Genomic DNA, 25,010 nt, shown 5'->3' on the forward strand with positions numbered 1-25,010 from the left:
TACTGCACTCCTCTCAGTTATAGGGGAACTGGTGTAGGCAGGTGTAGGAATTTCGCAGCCGGTTGTTGTCTTTTTTTTTTTTTTTTTTTTTTTTTTTGCGCGCGAATCAGTAAGAACTCGCAGGCACTACGGAACACTTCTATTTCGGCGTCCCCTGCCGACTGTTCAGGAATCACTGGCCCGGCAGTGTGTCACGCGACTCAGTAGGTCCCAGTATATCCCACAAAGATTATCTGCTACTTCTGGATGCGAAAACTAGATTTATTTATTTATTTTCAATACACTCAAGGCCCGGAGGCATTACAGAGAGGAAGGGAATACAAAATGAGCCGTAGTCTTCTTAAAATGTTCCACATCGGTGATGGCAGTGACGAAGGGAGGTGATTCCAGTCATTCGCAGTTCGATGAATAAATGAATTCAAACAAAGTGTGGTTCGGCAGTGCATGTCCTTCAGTGGTTTCTTCCTTTCGTCTCCATTTATTCGCGCTGTTTTTGGAAAAAGCGGGTCCTTCACCAGAAATACCCGCCAATTCAAAACTTTGACTGCGACTCATATACGGTAATAAAACAACCATTCAAACGGAATTGCCTCCGAGAAGCTTTTGGCAGGTTTGCTGACTCGGGAGTGCAATGTGTTCCTTTCTCGAATACTTCCGAGGTGGGAAAGCTCGTGTCAATGGAGAAATATGCAATGAATTTTGGAAACAAATATGAGTGTCATGACGCAAAATAACGGTGTTGTAAATACTACCTCATAGTACATGAAAGCAAAACGTAGAAGAGTATTCTCACGTTTGCCGTTTTCGTTTTCTTCGCCACCTGTTTATTTCTTCAGCAACAGATCTTTGTAACATGTCTGAACGCTCACGTTTTGCGACGTTGCTTGAAATCAACAAGAACACAACTGCGAACCGAAACCTAGTTTTAAAAAAACGAAAAAAAAAACGATATGGCTGCCCGTTATCCAGAAGGCGTTGGCAGTTACTCACGAAATGATGACGCACTGTCCCTCGGAGTCGATGATCATGTTCCGGTACATGGTGTCTGCCAGGGCGTAGATGTGCGGTGGGTTTTCGTAGGATGCCTGCGAAAGGAGGAAAGATAGTAAGTGCGAAAGGAGGAAAGATAGTAAGAAGTCATAATTCATTATCCTCGTTTTGGAGTTTCGTTTTTATGTTGGACAGGAGAATTCTCAGCGTAATTACAAAACAGCTTTGGAGAACCTAATGACGGAACATGGACAGTCGAGGTAATAAACGACATCTGGCGAAATACTGAGCAAAGGCAACAAAAACACCTCCCCGCAGTAAACTGTGAACAGATGTCGACAAATGTGCAGCCATAATTCAGTTTCAGTTCAGTCGTTCAGTCGTGTCCGACTCTTCGTGACCCTATGGACCATGTCACGCCATGCTTTCCGGTCTCTCACAATCTTCCTAACATCACATAACGTCATCTGCAGTGCCTCGAGGATGCCATCTAACCATCGCGTTCGCTGCCTACCCCTTCTCCGGCGACCCTCAACCTTTCCCAACATCAAATCTTTCTCCAGCGACTCCTCTCTTCTCATCAGATGACCAAAGTAGCTGAGCTTTAACTTTAGAATTTGACCCTCCAATGAGCAGTCAGGGCTTATGGTCGACAATATCGACTGATTTGATCTTCTGGCAGTCCAAGGAACTCTCAAGAGTCTTCGCCAGCACCACAATTCAAACGCGTCAATTCTTCGGCGGTCAGCCTTTTTCACAGTCCAATTCTCGCATCCATACATCACAACTGGAAAGACCATAGCACGAATTATACGGATCTTGGTTGGCAGACTAATGTCTCTGCTCTTTACTAGGTGGTCAAGGCTAACCATTGCTCTCTTTCCCAGAAGCAGGCGTCTCCTAATTTCATGGCCGCAGTCTCCTTCCGAGGTAATCTTGGAGCCCAAGAAGAGAAAATCTGTCACCGCTTCCACTTCTTGTCCCTTGATGCTCCAGGACTTGATAGGGCAAGACTCCATGATCTTTATCTTTTTAATGTTCAGTTTAAGCCCAAACTTCTCACTCTCTTCTTGTACGCGCACCAGAAGTCTCTTGAGTTCCACTTCACTTTCTGCCATTAAAGTGGTATCATCCGCATATATCTAAGGTTGTTGATACGTTTTCCAGCAATCTTCACTCCAGCTGAAGACTCGTCCAGACCGGCCTTCCTCATGATGCACTCTGCATATAGGTTAAATAGGCAGGGCGACAGTATGCAGCCTTGCCTCACTCCTTTCTCAATCGGAAACCAATCAGTAAGACCATGCCCAGTTCTGACTGTGGCCTCTTGTCCTTCATACAGGTTCCTGAGGAGACAGATGAGGTGAATTGCAACTCCCATCTCTTGGAGAGCTTGCCACTATCTGCTGTGATCTACGCAGTCAAACGCTTTCGCATAATCAATAAAGCAGAAGTAGATGGGTTTCTGGAACTCTCTTGCTTTTTCCATGATCCAGCGAAGGTTGGCAATTTGGTCTCTAGTTCCTCTGCCCTTGCGAAACCCAGCTTGCACGTCCGGAAGCTCCCGATCCACATACTGCTGCAGCCTTCCTTGGAGGATTTTCAACATCACCTTGCTAGCATGCGAAATAAGCGCGATCGTGCGGTAGTTGGAACAATCTTTGGCACTGCCTTTCTTTGGAATGGGCATGTAAACTGACCTCCTCCAATCCTGTGGCCACTGCAGGGTTGTCCAAATCTTCTGACATAATGTATGCAGAATGTCAACAGCGTCATGGTTGAGGTTTTGAAGCAACTCAGCTGGAATGCCATCAATTCCGCTAGCTTTGTTCTTAGCAAAGCTGGCTAAGGCCCATTCAACTTCACTCTTCAGGATGCCCGGCTCGAGATCAGTAATCACAACCGTCTTATGTTGGGTTTGCACATTCGGGTCCTTCTTGTACAGTTCTTCTGTGTATTCCTGCCACCTCTTCTTTATCTCTGAGGCTTCAGTGAGGTCCTTGACTCGTTTGTCCTTTATCACGCCCAGCTTAGCAGAGAAGCTTCCTTTGATATCTTTGATTGTCTTATACAGAGCTCTTGTGTTCCTTAATTGGCTGCTGTCCTCAACTGCTTGGCACTGTATGTTCAGGAAGGCATTCTTATCTCTCCTTGCTATTTTCTGAAAATCCGCATTGAGAACCTTGTATCTTTCTCTTTCCCCCATAACTTTTGCCATCCTCCTTTCCTCAGCTATTTGCAAAGCCTCTTCAGATAACCAGTTTGCTTTCTTGCATTTCTTTTGCTTTGGAACTACCTTAGTAGCAACTTCTTGTATTATATCACGAACATCAGTCCACATCTCTTCGGGCTCTCTGTCTTTTAGATCTAATTCTTGAAATCGATTCCTCACTTCCACAGCATATTCTAATGGAATTTGATCCAGATCATACCTGAAAGGCCTTCTAGTTTTCTGCGTTTTCCTCAATCGAAGCTTAATTTTGGCAACAAGAAGCTGATGATCAGTGCCACAATCGGCCCCAGGCCTTGTTTTTACTGCTTGTATAGCGCTTCTCCATCTCTGCCGGCAAAGAATATAATCGATCTGATTCCTGTACAGACCGTCCGGTGAAGTCCATGTGTACAGGCGCCTCTTGTGCTGTTGAAAATGAGTGTTTGCTATGGTCAGGTTGTTTTCTTGACAAAACTCTACTAGCCTCTGCCCAGCTTCATTTGGCTCACCAAGACCGAACTTGCCTGTAATTCCGGATATTTCTTCACTCCCGACCTTAGCATTCCAGTCTCCTATGAGAAAAACGACGTCTGATGATGGGGTGCGGTCTAAAAGGCATTGTAGGTCCGCATAAAATCTCTCAACGTCAGCTTCTTCAGCAGTAGTGGTCGGTGCATAGACTTGCATAACTGTTATGTTGAAAGGGTGACCTTGGATCCGAAGTGAAATCATTCGGTCGTTTTTGGGGTTGTACCCTAGCACTGCTTTGCCCATTCTTCTGTTTACTATGAGAGCGACCCCATTCCTTCTCTTGGATTCGTGCCCACAATAAAAGACATAATGGTCGCCGGAGTTAAATTCTCCCATTCCGGTCCACTTGAGCTCGCTGATACCCAAGATATCAATGTTCAATCTGTCCATTTCTCGCTTGACGACATCCAGTTTACCTTGCGTAATAGATCTTACATTCCATGTTGCTATGTGATATGTCTCCTTGCAACATCGGACTTTCCGGTCGCTTCCCGACACATCCGCAACTGAGCGTCCTTTTGGCTTTAGCCCAGCCGCTTCATTCGTCCTGGAGCTACTAGGAATCGCCCTTTGTTCATCCCCAGTAACATGTGGGACGCTTTCCAACCTGGGGGGCTCATCTTCCGGCGCCATATCTTTAATGGTATTGTGACTGGCCATAGGGTTTTCTTGGCAGGAAATACTGGAGTGGGTTGCCATTACCTTCTCCAATGAATCACATTTTGTCAGAACTCTCTGCCGTGACCTGTCTATCTTGGGTGGCCCTACACAGCAGAGCTCACGACTTCATCGAGTTTCGCAAGCCCCTCCGCCACGACAAGGCAGTGATCCATGAAGGGGGCAGCCATAATTAGTGATATATATAGCAGTAATAGAGGCCGAAAGTAGTTCGTTACGCTCCTTTATAAAAACAGTGGTCCGGCAAAGCAAGTAACAAAGAATAGAACGCAGAGAGAAAAAGAACACGTTTTCGATTTTTCGTGCTGGCCATCAGCGTACTAAGCCTCCAACCCTCAAAATTTGCGGACTAATGGTAGTACACTGCGATGTGTAGATTGAGAGAAGAGAAAATCCCTTTGCAGCTATCGCCGCCTCCATATCCCGCCCTTGCGTAACAGACCTGATGCTCTCGATTGAGCTCGCGCCGTGGATATTATACTATCGATAGTACTACCAAAAGCAACAACGAAAGTACTATCGATAGTTGTATTTGCTACCGGTAGTTCGACACTGACTCAATCATCGATGGTATCGATAGTTTTGTATCAGTCCCGCACAACACTTTAAACAAGAAAACGAACGGATTGTGAAGTATCCAAGCCAGAAGTTTAGGAAAACAGACATGAAGATAACCGACCGCCAGAAAAACAACAACAACAACAAATAAACCTGGGGCATGCCACAGGGAGTGCACACACAGCGCAAGAATACGCAAAACCAAAGTATAAACAGATGTTAAGAACTGAACATAGCGCAAATGCGATTTGAAACTAAAGGAAAATCGGAAACGATGACATTAAATAAAATCAGTTCCAAGAGCTATTCAGGCTTGTTTTAGACGTTTTAGTTGGCGAACAGCATATAAACTGTATAACCGTTTCCTTTCAGTAAAGGAGAAAGGGAGGCAAATACATTAACCTAAAAGTTAATTTTAGCCAATTCCAAATAATAATAATAATAATAATAATAATAATAATAATAATAATAATAATAATAATAATAATAATAATAATAATAATAATAATAATAATAATAATAATAATAATAATAATAATAGCAATAATAATAACCAAAGGTGGCAGGTGTAACAAGCCTGAAAATACCGCCTAATGAGCCCATCACCACGCGCGTTAAGCCCCGGTCGATCCAAATGCATCCACGGTACCAGCCTCCTTCGGAAACTGCAGCGCAGCAAAGCAAGCGCAAGACGACGCGCTCACAGCTTAACTATCGGACAACAAACATACTTGCATAACCTGTTACAAAATGCGCGGACGCACGAAATTGGAAAAAGGAAACGAACTTGCAGGTGTGGCGCAGAGAAATGAATAAGAGAGAAATGGAGACAGCAGAGAAACAAGAGTCAGAAAAACGATTCCCATCAGGCAGCGGGACGCATTACTTGGCCATGATTCATTCGGAACAAACGTGCCGTAGATTCAATTTCGGTGTGCCCCGGTCCGGCAGACAGCTCGATTCATGGCGGATCAATAGTTTATTCGGCGCGCAGCCCAGCGTCGACACCAACATCGGCGAGATGTGATGTCGCGCATCGGTGCACACACCCTAAGAGCAAAGCAGCTTCTGGCACAGGCACGCCGAGAGAATGCCCCTCGAGGGGCGGGAGAACGCCGCTCCCTCCCCCTACCCCTTCCCACACTCCGCTCACCTTACCATGGCCCTAGCTTTTGTTTTATTACGAAAAAAAAAAAACATCCGGTGTTAAATGCTCGTTACTGTTCCACTCGCTTTGTTTCTTTAACAATTAATCGTTTTTGCTTTCTTTGCAACTGTCGTCCATTTTCGATGTCCTAACGCACTGAACGATACCGTTTTCCATCGCGGTATGCACAGTTTCTACAGACAAAAAAAAAAAATTGCAAGTGCACAGTATTCGTAGTAGCAGGTCGCAGTGCGTACGGTAGAGAAAACGTACACAGATCAAAGAAGTAACAAAGCTGCAGGTGAAGCAACAGCACACACACACACACACACACACACACACACACACACACACACACACACACACACACACACACACACACACACACACACACACACACACACACACACACACACACACACACACACACACACACACACACACACACACACACACACACACACACACACACACACACACACACACACACACACACACACACACACACACACACACACACACACACACACACACACACGCACACACGCACACACACAAAACGTTAAACAGTAACATGAGCAGTGCTCCGTAAGCGATATAAGTGACATAAACAAGCCATTATTGCCAGTCCGCATGGTATTGCATTTATGGTCGAGCTGAAATTTTGTTATATATCAACTATCTACCGACCATAGACGGTGAGAAAGAGAGAACCATGCAGTATAAACGTCATTGCATGATTACACTCCCCAATCTTCGCTTCTCCCTCCTCTACCGGAACGAGTCAAAGTAGCCTCAGATCAGGAGCGAACTCTCGTCCAAAAGCACTCATTACCGCTGCCGCTTCGCCGACGACGTGGCTTCCTTCCCCGTTCAGCCCTGGCCTTTCAACGCGCCAGCTAGCTTTATGCTTGCTGACTACTTTTCCTTCGCACCTTGCCCTGTGTTACGGTGCGGATCCCCGTGCGCACAATCAGAGAAATGCGACATCAGTAAGTACGTACCTACTCACGCTTGCGCAACCTTACTGCATTTCCGTATCCTGCGCAGATTTGCTAGGTTCCGTTTTTCGTGCCTGCTTTTTCCAATGTCTAGCTTCCGCTCCTCTTCCCCTGCTAGCCTCATCGTTCACTCTGGGCGTTTACTTATCCCGTACCCCAATTCCCTAATGGTGGGCAAGAAAGGGAAAAAGAGAAAGTTAGAAAAAGAGCAAAACATCGAAATTCCTCTCATCCCCTGTGTTCCGTATAGCTACGGAGCGATCGATTTCTCTCCGTTGAAAAACATACCGGAATTGGGCCCAAAACAAGAAAGGATGGATCAAACAAAAGCGAGTAGCAAAATAATGTGGTATGGAAAATATGCTAAAGAAGAAAAATCTTGAAGCTGCTGGCTGTCAAGGCACGCCGTACGTCAGCGAGCGTGAATGCAAATCTGAGATACTCAGAAAATGTCCTAAGGACAGCAATTGGAAGCGAAGCTAACACTACAAACTTGGAACAGAAAAGACGCTCGAAAATTGGAAAGAAAAGGAGCAAAGCGTCGGAGAAAGTGACAAAAGAAAAATACGGTGCCAAAGCAGTTTACGAATTTGTAAGTGCCAGCAAGGAATCGTGCAATGCTGACGGCTCGGAGAGGTTAGCGTTGTGGCAGCTTGGTTTGAAAGAGACACTCGTGTGGCAACCAGAATCACAAAAATGAAAAAAAAAAAACAGTTTGTACGATATTTGTTGTCCTTACTCTTTATACTCTTAATTGTTTAAGCAGTCGAGTAGGTCTTGTTTATTCCCGCAACATATAACACACACACACACACACACACACACACACACACACACACACACACACACACACACACACACACACACACACACACACACACACACACACACACACACACACACACACACACACACACACACACACACACACACACACACACACACACACACACACACACACACACACACACACACACACACACACACACACACACACACACACACACACACACACACACACACACACACACACACACACACACACACACACACACACACACACACACACACACACACACACACACACACACACGCGCGCGCGCGCGCGCGCGCGCAAAGTCTGATGCCAATGGCCGTCAGCAACGGGAATGCCAAATGAGTCGTACTGCGGCAGTGAGATGGTAATTTGACAATTAACGCACGTGCAGTAAATAAACTTGTGACGACGAACGTCGAATTATGCTAGCGCCCTCAGGCCAATGTGCCGGAGCTGAAGGGACCTAGACCCCAGAAGGCGGGCTAGGGTTTGCACAATTATTCGGGGGCACACAGAGGAATCCGTGGGACATGAAATTTACTATACCTTGGCCTATCATTCTACCCGCTAGAGAAAGTTCAAGACGTCTTTACACAGTTGTTCGTGTGCTTAACAGGTGCCGTCCTTTACAACCCTGTGCGGGCGATTCAGCTACACGGCCCTCGGTCCTTGCCCCACATTGGTTCGAAGTTCTACGTCAAAATTTAAAAGAAAAATTACAGGACTGCGCCTAAGTGCGCTTAGGAGCAGAAATGGCGAAAGCCACTCTACACGACTGATTTCACTAACTGCACCATCATTGTCACAACTACTATAATCATCATCACTACGGCTACTATTATCATATCATCCGAATGGACCCTCATTGTCATCGCTACTACCACCATTATACCTTCCTGCCGCGTCGTTATCATCGCTACTATCATCATTAACTTCATCGTCATTGTCATCCCTACTACCACCCTCAGGCTAGAGGAGAATTATGATCGGTTTCTCCCGATCCCGGCGTGCAATAGTGCTTTGCGCGCTCTGCTGAGGATCGGAGGGATAACAGATCGATTCGCAGTGAAGACATTTTTTCTTTGTGTCTCTTCGTACAAACACTTCTTGCGAACGTTTCCTGTGAACATTTCAGCAGCCCATTACCCAAGAACAGCTTTCGCCTTTAAAAATGGTATCACCTTCACTCGCTCAACATTACGTGCATCGGGTAGCAGAGAGTCCACACAGCACAGTTGCGCAGAAACGTTATCGGAGGAACGCTTCGTTAGGCGCTGAAGTGAAAGTTCTATTCGAGATCAAAACTAACAGCCCCACTCGCGTAAGGGGCTCGTTACTGCAAAGACACGAACCAAGCGTTGAGTGCTTTAAGGTTTCAGCGCAACAAATCTACCGACCATTGTAATCATTAGCATAACGCAAGGCAAAACTATAAGTGGCACGCTCATTGCCCTCCGGCTGCGTGCCCCCCCCCCCCCCCCCCCCCCTCCCCCGACCCCCGCGCACACACGCAAAAGAGAAATGAGAACATACAACGAACGTAGTACGCGCTTCGCCTGCGGCAGAGGACTCTCGACCTGTCTGTTGAAGAGCCGGAAAACGAGGAAGCGACCGCGAAGGGCGTTTTATAATGACGCACCAGCTTACGCGGGCGCCTCAATCTCCCTTACAGTGTAAGCGTAGCAGCTGCGTTTTGGTGCATTTTGTTGCAGCCGCAGGTAACGAGCGCCATTATACTGAATCCTGCCCCCCATTCGCGGCCTCACGTATTCGAGGGCACAATAGCGCTCCTATTTAATGCAGCGATAAAGGCCTGAAAATGAAGATCCCGCGTGCAAACACAATGGGTCGGTGCGGTGTGTGTGTGTGATATACTAAAAGAAAGAGCCGAGAGCACTGCTGAGAATCTAGATATTTTTTTCTCGCCGAAAATGCAGTTTTTCACGGCCATTACACAAGCTGAAGACTAAGGCGGCAAACTGAAATTCAGCCGTTTCTTCGCTACGACGTGAAAAACAAGGCCACGCCTACGTTCAGCCCACCCCGTTTTCTTTACGACCCGGTGAGTTCAACAATGCGTGCTCCAAAGCCAGCAGGTACTGCGAAGGTTTTTGTCCCAAAGAGAGCATCTTAAGAGGAGGAGGAGCAGGGGTATATAATGAGGGCCCAGAGTAAAATGGAAGCCTTAAGTTTCTTTAACTGCGACCAGAAAGAGCTTCAGACAGTATTCAGTGGTTGGATAAACCAAGCACCGGCTCCTATTATTCAAGCCATATTTGAAGCAAGCTCGACAGGGTTATGCCGTAAGATAACTCCGCCACGGCCTATCCACTTCTAATGCGCCTGGTAAGGAGCGAAGAGCTTTAAACATGTCCCTAAGAGTTTTGAACGCCGTTTTATGCCGGGCCATCACATTTATCACGACTTTAACGGCACTTCTAAATTTCTCCACTGCGGGAAGGCTGCTATTTGCTGCATCAGCACACGCCCAAACCGTAAATTACGTACCAAGCTTCATGACGTCATACAGTGCACTAGATCCCTTCCATAGCCTTTTATCCTCCTCACATTATAGAGACCTTAGAGACCTTAGATAAGCACACAAAAGTTTTGGCGGTATATCGATGCGGGCACTTTGCAGAGTACCATTCCGAGAAGCCAATCTTACCCTCATTTCTTGGTGACTAAATTGACAAGAAACCCTCCGTTCGATTAAGAAGAGGTACTTTGGCAATAGAAAAAAAAAATGCTGCCAATTTAGGCAAGTTGGCCAAACGCAAAGTATGTGCGAAAGCGCGTCACGTTTCATTTCGCTTTGGGGTTTGAAGCTGGGGTATCATGGTGAGGCTTCAGACAAAAATAGTCGAACTCGGTGACTGGAGTCTGAAATGATTGGGCATATAAAAATTTTGGACCGCTTAACGAACCTTAAGAGTGCCATACCATAGCGGTGTCTTTGATCTCCAATTGTACTCGTATGACATTCATAGTATGTTTAGGTGTTCCACGAAAATGAGACCCATACTGCCCCTTCTTTTCCCCCAAAACCAAATCAGTCAAAGGCGTTCAGCGTGTTGCCTAACTCAGTGGCAGTGTCTAAATGCGAAAGATTTGCAGAATTAAAAGGCGGTGTTAAAGGCGCTGCCACGCCGTCTTAAAGCGAACCTTAAGCGTTCTCCTAATATTTTTTTTTTTTTCAGTTGGTGCAATCTAGATATATAGATTTATGTCTTCCGAGTTTTTTCATATTTTGGTAAGATGTTATTCATTGCTGTAGACCTTAGTTTGCTTTAATATATGTTCTTTTTTCTGTCTTTGCCGCTTATGCTTATTATCTAGTTCGCACTGATCCACATCAGCATTCTCGTTGTTTTGTAGCTGCTGAATAACTTTTCTCTCATTTCTCATCAACTTTTTCTCATGATAGTTGTGTATTTTAAGTTCTTTTTCCCGTAACTACTTCATTTACGCTCATACGTTCAACTGCTACCTGGTTACAGAAGCTGCAATTACTACCTCGTAATTGGGGCATCTTGTCCTTGCATCCGATTTGTGGATTGTTTATTTGCACTTAAAGTTAATTGAAAATGAAACAATAACTCTAGCACAAAAAGCTCACCGTGGCTTGTGTCCACTGTTATGTGGCCCAGGAAGCCGCAGGCGGATACTAGAAGTACAGCAGTAAAGCTTGAACGTTACCGCCAGTGCTCCGAAAATACCCCTCCAGGGTGCCATGCGGCAGCACAGGGAAAGCGGCGGACTCTGCTCTGACTCTGACGTTAGTATAGAGAGCAATCACAGGCAATTACAGGTTATTCAGTGAATACATGCAGAAAACGTCGCACCGGTTATTGACATCAACGCTATCGGAACCTTAGTAGATGTCAAGAAGGGGATATAAACAGCTTGAAGCGACAAAAAGCGCATTTTGAACGGGTGCCGCCTGCCTGAAAGTTTAGGACTCGTCGACATACGTGACACCAGGCTTCTAAAAATAATCATAACACTACAAGCCACAACTCTTAACGGAACCCGGCATTGACTTACACATATTAGAAATAATGTTACAGATATTATAGAGTCACATCATATGTTCCAAGAGGGCCCTCCGATCACGCGCATAGCAACAAGAAAACCCATCTGCCAGTTTCTGAGGCTTTACTGGAAGTTTGATAGTCATCTACAACCGGTGTGGTTAATCTTCTTTACTTTGCCTCGCCTCAACCCGACGTTGAAGAAACAGTAAAGACGCGTCACCCAAGTGACAAACGCGGTCGCTGGGCCTCGTTGCGCATTTACGACGCTACAACGGTAAACCGCACGATTCCTTAGCAATTATAATTTTTCGAATATCAGCGTCTGCGCCTCTACTATGCAACCCTACATCATCAATAGGCCCCCACAACCCATATTCCTTCACGGGAGCGCCCGAAAAATGACGTAAAAGCCATTCGAACGTGTTTTCTTCAATTCCGCAACCGGCGTACATTCCATACACGTTCCCGTATACATATATTCTACTCAATTTCCCGACTAGAGACAAAAAAAGAAAAATGACATTTTTTTGGGTAGCAGCAGTGCGTAGAAAGATTTCAATCCCACCCCTGCACTTTGAAAACTCCTCGCCAAAAGTATCAACGACGGCGAATGGAGCCAGTTACCCAGGGTTCGCGGCAAGGAGAAACAGCCAGGGGAGCAACGTGTCCACCGAGAAAAAGGAAAACCCGCGCTCTATGCACTTACAGCCAACGCACGCACAAGAAACGGTGCAGCGACATGCGCGGCACTTGTTTCGGGGAAGGGTAGACAACACAGGAGGCGACGCGCACGCGACGACGTGACCGACTCTTCTGCGGAGAAGGAGACCCTGGACGAGCTCATCTGCATGCGTAATCGTGCCATCGCCCAGCGGCTCAACGAACCGTGCGCCTGGGGTTTCCGCAAGCCAACACGGCGGGGTACACACACCAACGAAACGCACGTTTCTACTGCCAACCGTTGCTCTAGCTGTACCGGAGGAGAGTCCTCCCCGCGTTGAGTGCGAATCGACGTAAGCAGCGTCATGCTCCGTCGGACTGCAAGAACAGTTCGTGATTTGGGTGCCCACAGACCACAAAGGTCTGAAATTTTTGTACACTTGAGCCCTCTGTGCGAATAGCCATGTTTGCTCTTTCATTATTTTATTTCGCCTTGGTGCAGGCGCGCGACTTTCTTTCTTTCTCTCTCGGTCGAAAGGAACGGGAAGGAGGGGGGGGGGGGGGGGGGGGGGGAGGCGTGCTTGTGTGTGGCCGCGTGAATACGTTATATTGCGACTCCTAATTGCTTGAGCTAACAGGGCGCTAAAGCTGTCACGTGGGTAATGGAAGCTTCAGAATGTTTATTTACTTATTACAAGCTAGGACTTAGCCGGTAGGAACACAACTTTGATGAAATGCAAACAACGCAGGCATATACAAAATAAACGAAATGCATAAACATAGGCTAACTAGAAACAATCAGCTGAAGCAATCTTGCATCAAATACAGTACGTTTTAAATCACAACGTCATAATCAAGCCTGTTCCAGTCAATCACGATCCTAGAAAAAGAAAGGGACTTGCGCCCTACAGATTGTACATATCCTTCAAAGGTTTTTCTGGACTCTTTCTAGTTTAATATATAATAAATATCTTTCTTTACGAAAACTTTCTTCAGATGATTATTGTCTATTTTAAGATTGGCCTAATAAATGTGTTATATGCAAGCAGGAATATTGAAGGGGTCGCTAACTTGAGCGAGTGTCGTAAGAAAAAAAAAATGTTTCCAAGTTTAAAGCATGGTTGCAGGCAGTAGCACTTCCTTGCGAACACTCTTCAATATTGCGCCCATATTGCATGCATGCATGCATGCATGCATGTATTCGTGTTTGTGCTGACGAAGGAAGCCGTCTCAAATACGTAAGTGAAACACATGCGCTACATGTGTTCAACACGCGAGGTTCTTCAGATCAATGGAGATTGTTTTCCTATATCCGGAGCGTCAGGGTCCGATGCGTCGAGAACGCTTCCACCACAACTCATTTGACCTGAGAGAGCCTGGCCCTCGCCTGACCTAGGGAGTGCCACTTCGAGCGTCCTATGCTGCCTACGTTCGAGACCTTTTATTATTATTATTACTTCGCTAACTTGCCATAATTAGGCATACTATGCGTGTAAGACCTGGATTCCGCCCCGTGAGATTCTTCTAGAGCGGTGCTAGCTGCACTCGCTTCTAGTTTGCGACAAGGGGTCGCGCTTTTTACACCGTCTCTAATCCATCCCTTCCTCATTTCAGCCTAAGATCCGCCTCTTCCAAACAAACATACATTCACTCAGCAAATTCAGACAGTTTGGATAGCAACAAAATAAGAAACGCATCACTGCGTGGGGAAAAAAAAAAAAAGCTCGCTGAGTTAGGTCTTTAGAGCGACTTTAAAACGCGGTTCACACAATGAAAGATACCATAGTGGAGAGCCCCAGGTAAGCCCCTGGGGTTCTTCAACGTCCACATATATCTTGCAGTGTACGTGCGTTTCGCCTCATTCAAAACGTGACCGCCTATAGAGGCGAAACGCAAGGCGCCTGCATGCTGTGCGATGTCAACGAACACTGAAGAACCCCGCGTGGTAGAAATTATCCGGGCCCCTCCACTACGGCGTCCCTCATAGTGTAAATCGTGTTTTAATGTTACTCTATAAACCTAATCAAACCACTCTCTTTGGCAACTTTTTTTGTTCCAGCCATTCTGAGTGAGTGAGTGAGTGAGTGAGTGAGTGAGTGAGTGAGTGAGTGAGTGAGTGAGTGAGTGAGTGAGTGAGTGAGTGAGTGAGTGAGTGAGTGAGTGAGTGAGTGAGTGAGTGAGTGAGTGAGTGAGTGAGTGAGTGAGTGAGTGAGTGAGTGAGTGAGTGAGTGAGTGAGTGAGTGAGTGAGTGAGTGAGTGAGTGAGTGAGTGAGTGAGTGAGTGAGTGAGTGAGTGTGAGTGAGTGAGTGAGTGAGTGTGAGTTAGTGAGTGAGTGAGTGAGACTAATAAGAGTAAGCGAGGCTGAAGATGAAGCCTGGCAGAAATAATGCAGAGCGAGTTTTGGCGGCGTGACGGCAACAGAATCCAAAACACGTGCACTTCAACCCGACCAGAATTGTGCCTGTATTCATTCCACGCTAGAAAGTGAACAGAAAGAATTTCACCACCGCAACTTCCGATGCTCGAGCTAGCAACAGCGAAGTCAGCGCTAAACTTTCCGAGCACTTGGGCAGATTAGGCGCACAAAGGAGATTGATAACTAGCGATACCGCAACTCCATAGAGGCCAACTTAATTGGGTCAAAGCACGCAGCCTTTTATCTTATCCGACTACAGGGCGTGGGCACGTCAGCCTGAACTTTGTGGCGCTATACGCAACAGTCCGAGGCGCGCATTAACCAGTTCCTTGAAGGGGATTACAACACCCGCGCCGCGTTACCTCTCTCCCAAGGCGCTCCAGCGCACGGGCTCAGTGAACGTGGTTCAGCAGGGTGGCGCAATACGCTGGGCGGGGCAGCCACGGATGTGATGCGAGTGCAGCGCCGGCCGATTAAAGAAATGCAACGAGGCAGCGCCTGCGTCGAATTTGAGCGCCGAATGCTTCGTGTTAGCGCAATATATGACGGGTGTACCAACTGGAAGCCGCGCCCTTAGAGTTTTCCGAGATGCGCCGTTTTATTCTATCTCATTTACTATATGTGACAAAACCGTCAGACAAATTTTTAGCGACCAAAGTTGGAGTGGACAGAGTTCGAAGTACAGTCGTGAAACTTTCGCTACTAGCGAAAGTGGCCTGTCGTCCGCCCATTCAAAACATTCAACACGGGCGCTGAAACGGATGTAGTCGCAATTAATGCGCTTCAGTTTCGCATAAAGTCGGGCTTCATTCACCGCCGATATTATATAGAAGCCAGTAGAGAAATAGTAAATAGCTCAGGTAATCCCGCTGACGGGAAATCGACGTACACGCCTGTGATATTAGTTCGAAATTTACTCGAAAAGGACTCCGAAGTGGAGCTCTTCCTTACGACGCACTAGCCTCGACAGTGACTCGATTTCAGAATTAGAAAGATTCTTCAAACAGCCACCGCAGTAAATTAGAATAGCACCCCCCTCTTCCCATAGGAATAAAGAGAACATCAGTGTGACGGTATACCTGTGCAACAGTTTCCTAGCAGGCAGAACCATGAAGTCATTATTACATTATACAGCATTGTAAGAGATCGACGACCGAATACCGATCCGTTCGGTTAACGCAACCCCCCTTCCCCGAAACACTGCTGAGCAGTCGAGGCATCACGCTTAATGCCGTGCATAATAGAAGACATTAGGCATGACTCTCAAGCACTGTCGCTTTGCGGCCCCCGTCGCCGTCTCCCGAGTCCCCGGGGCGTCGTGCCCGAGCGGCGGGCACGTTTCCACTGGCGCAGTCGCTCCGTTCCGCTTCTCTCCTTCTCACAGCATGACAGCTAGCACACTCGTATCATCGGGAAAGGATCCTGGCGAAAAGGGAAAAAAAAAATGAAAGCAGCCGAAAACCAATCGGAAAGGAGAGAAGGCCGTTCGTAGTGTGGAGGGCAGCAGCCAGGCGAAGCCTAACGAAAAAGATTCCTCCATTATTCAATCGAGCTTTCGCTCGTACCCACTCCTGAATTTTCGTCTTTCTATAGCTTGTCTCCCAGAGTTTCTTTCATTTCCATCCTTTTCCGTTCGTTCTCTCGCTGGCTCTGCGCACAGGGTTTACCGCTGAGAGCAAGGAGAATACCTACACTGCGGTTCCCGCGTTACATGCAACAAACGGAAAACTCTAGACGCATGTTACGCGCTAGGGGTGCGGTCGCCAAGCTCGGAGTCCCCGTGTGGGAGCAAAGGCGGCGAGGTATCGTCGTGGGCGAGCAGATAAAAGTGCCGGAAGCGAAGGGCTGAACGCATGCAAACCGAGAAAGCCGCAGCCACGGAAGACGGGAGAAGTGCACGTTTGGCGGGGCGCGGCGGAGAGAACGAAAAAAAGAAAACCGCGCGCAAACGAGACCAAGCCGCGTTCCCGCGAGGCTAAAGAAGAGCAGCGTGCAAAGGATACACCAGTAACAACAAAAATCACTCGCGGAAACGCATGCACACCGGCCGGAGTAAGGAATAGTGGGCTGCAGGCAGATCAATTCTCAGTGAATATCGGGTCGAAGAAGAAGCCTCTTCTTGCGTCGTTGTTTTTTTTTGTTTTTTTTTGTCTAATCCTTAGAAGAGTTCTGCGCTGCCAGAGGTTTTAACCACGGCAATTCTGAAGCTGTGCTACAGATTGTGTAATGGGCCTCGGCTATGCTGCCACCGTGTGTTGCTGCCGGTGGCATACAGCTGCACGGTACAAACAGCCAACAAAAAGACCCTACACACAATGCAGACTTGTACGTGAATTCTTCCGCACTGTGTTGTGCCTTTTTTTGTTGGCTGTTTGTATCATGTATCATGAACCGACTAGCTATGAAACAAGTCCTTCGGCATATCTGGACGAAGAGTTGATGGAGTTGCTCGCTCTATTGCGTAACAGCTTCTCGTAGGTGCAGCTTAGCATATGCCTTCATTGAAGGGGTATGTGACCATAAAGAAACGGCAATTTCATGAGGACAGTCGCATCCTTGGGAACTACTAATTTAGTACATGTGGCCCAGTCAATGATAGAGCTCCGCCCTTTACGTGAGTGAGTGTATTATTACATTTGTTATTTGCTTCTCCTGTGTTTGCGCAAGGGCAAGATTATTATTATTATTATTATTATTATTATTATTATTATTATTATTATTATTATTATTATTATTATTATTATTATTATTATTATTATTATTATTATTATTATTATTATTATTATTATTAATTTTACTGTTAGTTAGTGCTTCACCAGCTTTGTTATTTACTTTGCTGTGTACGTATAACGCAAATAAGCTTACTTTTGTTCTTATGTCCTTGTTTATTCATACCTGTTATGTACATTGTATTATGTGCTGTTCTGTACAGAGTTACACACACCTACTAACGTTTGCTGGTTAACATCCCTGCCTTCCGCCCTCCTTTTCTCCTCCTCCCAATCACGTTTAGTTTATATCGCTTATCAATGTTACATCTCCTGACGCGTGTACTTTGTTTTATATGCTGTGTACTGTTTGGGTTTGTGTAATGTTCTTTAATAGTGTATATTTTATGTTGATCTTCAGACAAGAGGGTTTTTATGAATAGGTGAAAATGATTAGCCAAAGCTGCTATGAGGCCCCAACCAATCCTTTATTGTTTATGTAATTAAAAAAAAAAGCAGCTATGTTCATAATACAGATTCATAGGACAGCGCAAAACGAAACAGAGTAGCTACTGGTTTGACCTTTTCTCTAGGAATGCATACCTGCAGGCCTCCATCGAAAAGAAAGCTGATAAGTTTATATGTGCCTATGCGAATACGTCAAATTCTCAGAGAATATCAATTCTCAGATTAATGATTAGAAGCCATATTTCTCCCTTCGGACATATAATTAGTGCTTTCGTTCCTTATATATTGGAGCTATCTGTAAATACAATGATGTGTTTTTAGTGCAGGTTCCTGCAAGCTAGTTAGTCTGCGTCACAGGAGTACGTAAGCGTAAAGCATGGTCTTATAATTATTATTCTTATTTTATTTTATTTTATTTTATTTTATTTTATTTTATTTCTGTTCAGACACTGCTTTCTGCTTTCTGCTTGCTTCTCACTTCCTTTCTGCGCGATCTGTGGACGCATACTGTGCCTCTGCCTCCTCTGAAAACAATGCCAGCTTTAGGGTGGATGCGAGCCGGCTGCAGCAGTGCGTGCGAGTGATCCCTTCTCCACACTTCACAGCAGCGCTACACCCACGTGGTGGGCGTCGGGCAGCCACAGCGGCGCACACATCCGGCCCGTCCTTCGCTGCGGCCGGCGGAATTTAAAGAGCGCGGCGCAGGGTGAGCCGGAAATACTAAGCCGACGTGGACGATCACCCACCGAAGGGCGAGCAACGCCTGACAACGAAGACGAGCGCGTGCGGTCAGTGGCAGTGAAAAGGTCAGCTTCGCCGACGCAGTGCGCGGAAAAAACGCAGGTTCATTCATTGTTATGCAATGAAGAAGCAGCCCTCAGCTCGAGAGCACGGCCGCTATGTTCGTGTTCGCGCTGCGAGGCCGCGTGAAAGCCTACGATGCGGTTTGTTTTCGCGATCGGTTTCTTTCGGAAAATCGTCTCAACACTGTTTTGATAAAGACAACAGCTAAAGCAAATATCGCGTCAGCATAAAGAGTGCCAATAGCGTGTAAATTAAGAAGTCTTGCTTCTCCTGGCTACCGTGGAAGACGGCTGCTGAAACAGCTGGCGACGTGGTTTAACAACAACCATCACTTATTTTCAGTGCAATGCAAGAAACATCACGCCTGTTGGAACTGAATTGTGGCATTCGTTTTTCTTTTTTTGTTCCCCGAACAAAAGGAATCGCACGCAAAAATAAAAAAAAAAAAGCTCAGGTTAACTAAACCGCTCTGCAGACAGAAAAAGAATGTTGAAGTTGCTCAACACGAAAGTGAAAGTGATTTTAGTTAGTTCCATGCACGTGTGTGCTGTCATCGCCATTCGGGCAGAGACGTTACGTACAGCGTTGGACATGGACAAAGAAATATCCAAATGAAGTTATGTCCGTATAATTTTACTATCTCTTTTTCATATTTGTAGACTCTCTTGTCACCTCCTGTTACGTTTGCCTTACGTTACGTTGTGTAGCACCGTGTCACCGATTCATCTCCCTGTTTATTTTGATATTGATCCGCGAGTTCCAATGCGCTCCTAAGGCTGCATCCTGTTGTACAATACAATCCACCTCACGGACAAGAGCCGGCTATACCGGATCGATGGTTGACGTCGAAGCGTACGCCGCAGCTCTCGACAGCACGCGATACGGCGTGCTCAGCAGCGAGCGCACGCGAACGCCTTCACCGACAAACAGTGAATGCCTCGATGCCCAGTGCATAGGCACGCCATCTCAATAATTATGGATCAGTACGCCATCCGCGGGTTTGTTCTCTCGAGTTGTACACCACACGTCACGCAACGGCGATCGTACAGCGCAACCGCGCCATTTAAACATTACTGATTGAGCATCTAACTCTACTTGTAGCACAAACCGCGATAGCTCATGGGCTGCGGCGTTCCGCTGCTGAGCATTATAGGACCGCGGGTTCGATGCTGCAACTGCGTTGTAATAGCAGCAAAATGGAAAAACAAAACGCTTCCGTATAACCAGACCACGCACGTGTTAATCGAGTCTTTCACTACGGCGCACTTAACAGTCTTTGTGCTGCGAAAGTGCATGCCCAAACTGTCGAAGGGCCTGGAAGATCAGTCAGCTCAGCATCGTTGGCTCTGTGGCGTGTTTCGCTTGCTCTGTGAGAACAAAAAATGCCAGCTTCTTGCATTCGTGTAAGCATACATGACTGGTCAACGTATCTTATACGTCTTTCTGGATTAGTAGTCTCCTTCCGCCCAAATATGTACGAGTAATGTTGGCACGAGCATTGTCAGTCTATATACACCATACTTCGGAGCCGCTTTTGCGGAGTCTACGGCGAAAGTTGTGGAACTGCCCCTGGGCCTACTCGCTTAAACGGACACTTCAATCTCCCCATCCATCTCGTAGTATTACAATCGCTGATTGAGTAGCGAAAGCGGTGGCCTCGCTATCAGTGTATAAGCTGCTAATTTTGATATTCCTATAATTTATCTTTTCTTGCGTTTCGCCTGTGTGGAATTATCTACACTGCCTATCCCATCCTGTCGACTTATGTACCTCCTGACCAACTTGGGGGCCGCGTAACAATACAGGCGAGGTACTCAACGGGACTCGCGATCACTCTTCTTTTATCTCGTAATGCGCGAGCAATATTTAGCTATCCCACCCACTTTTCACTGTGTAGCCGCGGCTAATTTTTTAACAGTATCATAACAGCGTAGAACAGAAGGCCGTACATCGACCTTCATCGAAAAGCAGGGATGAAAAACAGGAAAAAACAGAAAGCGCATTACGCGGATTAGCAAAATGTCGGCTTTGTGTCGCCTGGCCTCGTTACGGACCGCTATACCGCCGTTCGCTCGACAGGGATGCGGTACTGTTAGAGAACTGGCCGGGTGTACCTGGCCGCTTAACAATTGCGCACCGGCGCTCCCTCGCCGAGCGGACGACCATGTCGGTGCACCACTGCCTTGCCAATTTGGGGCCCTCGTTGTGGAAGACGAGATGGGGCCTCGCAAGCTGTTACAGGAGCCCCTTGAAAACAAAGTTTAACGTGCAGCAGCTCGGCGCTGGCCACAAGCAGCGAAGCAGACCGATGCGGAACAACAGCGCCTACAACAGATGCGGTAATAAAACTAACCGATAACTATCATATATCGGCTAGCGCATAAGGAAGACGCACACAGAAGGTAGGGGGAGAAAACCTGTCCCTCTACTTACCTACCTTCCCCTCCCTTCCTTACCACCTTACCCTACCTTCTGTGTGTGTCTTCCTCGTGCGCTAGCCACTACGTCACAATCTGTACGCAAACTAGTCGAATTAAGAGCATTCGCTACGTGATAACGGCGGCACGAATTGTCCCGCAAGGAAGGCGAAAAAATTACAAGAAAGAATAGAGCATGCACTTGAGAAACAAATACAAGTTAAGGGAAAATGTACAGCGCGATAATTAATATATTCCAATGAATACCAAACAACCTAAAACACACAGTTAATGAGGCAATTGCTGAGCATAAAACAAAGTAAAGAGGAGTTAGACGGTAGCGAGAGTGCTTAGGTATACTCACAGCTCCTTGGTACTGGTCCACTTGTTTGTTGCTGAAGTAAGGCAGCTGCTTGAACGGGTTGACCGACACCAGCACAGGACCGATGTACGTCTGATACACACCTATAGTCAAGGATGTCAACACTCAGGCAGACAAAAGTTGAACACGCTTCGAATAAGGTTACATCTACTGAATACTCATCTGCTCCAGCTCTTAAAGAAGCAGTAGCAAGCAAGCAACGTTTCCACGCTGAATTTCCGCCGAACGGTTTCGGTAAATTTATTATATTCGACAATATCAAAAGGGCGTCTTAAACTTTAACAATTCCTCTGTAAGCGCAGCAGTTGCGTACGAGAGCTGGCTAACTAGATTCGTTAAGTACTGGGTGTATAACTTCTTTCTACTTAAACCAAACTCGTCAAAACTGCCGCTCGACTAATGTTAGCGGCAAAAAGGAAAAAAATCTCGTACGTATCCAGTCAACGAGCAATTACCGATTAATGCTCCCCTTTTCCTGTCATAAGAAGTGCAGGGCGATAGAAATAATAGCCACGATCAATCTTCGGCACAATTTCCCATTCCGTGGCCACCAAGAAAGGAGAACACATAGAAAGAAAAACGTGTAGCGCAAACTTAAAACTTCCGTTTCTTTGAATAGAAATGAATGAGCCAAAGGTGGTCATAACGAGCGCTACATTGAAATAAAAGAAGTGTTCATAAATGATTTGGGAGGAGTATATTAATAGAGATGTATCACGTACAGTGCACTAACAATAACGTCTACCTTAGGCGCTTTCTTAACCTCATATAGCTCAGCGTTGTTTAAAGCACCGCCAAACAAAACAATACCAAACTAACAAAAAAGCAAAATGCGCGACAAGCCAAGCGAAAGTCCCCGGAAAGCTCCCGCATAATATATACCAAGATATGTGCCCGTCATTCCTGCGTAGCTACCGTTTCCTAAATCGCAGCGGCGGGTCACGGGCCGCGAAATTGCTTTAGGGGAGAGACCTTCCTGGGCGCTCAGTGAAGCGAAGTTCCACGCAGGAAGAGGAGAAAAGAGAGAAATAAAAACAGAAAAAAAAAAAAAGATCGAGCCACCATCGTGCACGGCAGGGGCTAGCAACGTTTAATTTTAATATCGATCCACTGTGTAGCCAGCGTCGCGACATGTCAGCGGGAAAAGTCGTCCAGGAGAGCCAAGGAAGGCTTATTAGTAGAGCGCACCGCCAGCCTTTGGGCAAATGAGTTTCGTGTTCAGCGACCAAGGAGTTTGTGTTTGGTGGGGCGTGTTTATAAGCGGGAAACTTTCGCTCCGAAGGCAGGCGCCAAGAAACGGAGGCAGAGAAGATAGAAGCCGGTAAGGCCCAATATTGTTGGCGACAAACCCCGCTTCGTCTGTAAGCAGTCTGAGCTCTACACGAGCGAAGGAAGACGATAACCTTAAACTGGCGTAACCTTATCTCCTACAATGTAACTTGCATGTAAACTTAGTTGAAGTTCCTTGTTTTACATTATAGAAATATTAATAATAAAACTTAGCGATGGGTGAACATCCTGGAGTCATGTAGACGGCGAACTAAGTAAACAAAACACAGCACCACAGCAGTGCTAGGGAATTTGTTACGCGCGGGACGTTGCGGGCAAAGCAAGCATAAAAAAAAAAAGTGCGAATTGGCAAGGCAAATTCCAGCGCATTCCTGCGAATGCTTTCATTCCAGCATGCTGTCCAAGTGCTCCAAATTGCGCACGCTCGTTTCGCAGTGTATACTAGCACTATCTTACGCGGGATATTGCGCCCATCGACGCAAAATTCTGATGCCGTTCGCACACCTCCGCAGGTTATTCGCGTTGCTTCAGTTTCTCGGTCGATTTCTTCACACCCAAAAGTGACCAACGTAACAACTGGAGACCATGTTAATGGGAAGCTATACCTCACCAAAACTAGACAAGATCCCGGTGGGAGTGATATGCCCAGTCCACCTAACAAGAACTGTATATATGAACCAGCAGCTCCATCACTTTCCTCTGAACTGCTGGCACTGAATAGCTGATTACATGCACAATAGAGAACTCAGAGAAAAGGACGTCCACACCTGTGAATCGCACATTACCAACTGGCGGTTTAATTCTAGTATTAGGAATTAGTATTAAGACAATCGTATCACGAACTAGCCCGCACGCAAATTTTTCTGAGCTGCGTCACTGACTAACGCCGTGTGTAGTCCATATAGGTTTCCATAACTAGCTTACGATAGCTTTTAACATTCAGCCTCTTTATACTGTCACGGACAAGAGGGCTAGATGTGACTAAGACGACGGGACGAAGCTCAACCAGCAGGCAGAGTTCCGCGCACAGCACGCGAAACCACTTCGGCGTCCTTTTCTTCCAGGTGTCACCTAAAAACATCTGGGACACCAGGTGGCATTACTCCCCCTCCTAAAAAAACGAAAGCACAGACTGGGCGCGAGCGATGGGCGATGCAAGTCAGTACAGAAAACGAATATAAAACAGAGGCGGTGCCCTACACAACTAAACGAGTGCATAGTACACCGCACATTACTGCGTGAAATACGGTTTCATGCGGACAACGTGCACCACCTCGGAGCGTGGTTGTCGACGCGAGGTCTGCACAGTACCCGCTGGAAGGACTTCGTATGTCACTTCTGTGACACGGCGCAGAACCTTGTAAGGTCCAAAGTATCGCGACATCAGTTTTTCAGACAAGCCGGGCCGGCGCACCGGTGTCCACACCCAAACTTGCTCTCCTGGTTGGTATGTGACGTGTCGATGACGGAGGTTGTAGCGACGCGTATCCTTTCCCTGCTGTTGCTGAACGTGGATGCGGGCAAGTTGACGTGCTTCCTCGGCGCGCTGAGCAAACTGCTCAGCGTCTGGGATGAGAGGGTTATCCGTGCAGCACGGAAGCATGGCATCTAACATCGTCTGAACGTCGCGTCCATAGAGCAGGCGAAATGGCGTAAAACGCGTAGTCTCTTGGATGGCAGTGTTGTAGGCATACGTGACGTACGGGAGAATCTCGTCCCAGGTCTTGTGCTGGGAGTCTATGTACATTGCAATCATGTCGGCGATCGTTTTATTGAGTCTCTCCGTGAGGCCATTCGTCTGTGGGTGATAAGCAGTGGTTTTGCGATGGCTCGTGTGACTCAGCTCAAATACGTCGTGCATAAGTTGTGCCGTAAACGCCGTGCCTCGATCGGT

At 46.7% G+C, this 25,010-nt stretch overlaps 2 protein-coding genes across 4 annotated transcripts in view; one reads left to right on the forward strand and one right to left on the reverse strand.

Annotated features, from left to right (window-relative positions):
* LOC146198720 (unconventional myosin-Ie-like) overlaps positions 1 to 25,010 on the reverse strand; it is a 317,845-nt gene that overhangs the window by 255,154 nt on the left and 37,681 nt on the right. The window contains exons 3-4 of the mRNA XM_084594218.1: positions 21,809 to 21,898; positions 991 to 1,085 (exon numbers count right to left, since the gene is read on the reverse strand). Of these exons, the coding sequence (XP_084450344.1) occupies positions 991 to 1,085; positions 21,809 to 21,898 (185 nt within the window). The remainder of the gene's footprint in view (positions 1 to 990; positions 1,086 to 21,808; positions 21,899 to 25,010) is intronic.
* The window catches only part of LOC146198723 (uncharacterized), a 321,357-nt gene that overhangs the window by 14,498 nt on the left and 281,849 nt on the right, over positions 1 to 25,010 (forward strand). The gene's annotated exons all lie outside the window — the stretch shown is intronic.

This window comes from Amblyomma maculatum, chromosome 2, assembly GCF_055883805.1.
Source record: "Amblyomma maculatum isolate TAMU_Amacu chromosome 2, ASM5588380v1, whole genome shotgun sequence".
NCBI classification, from domain to species: Eukaryota; Metazoa; Arthropoda; class Arachnida; order Ixodida; family Ixodidae; genus Amblyomma; species Amblyomma maculatum.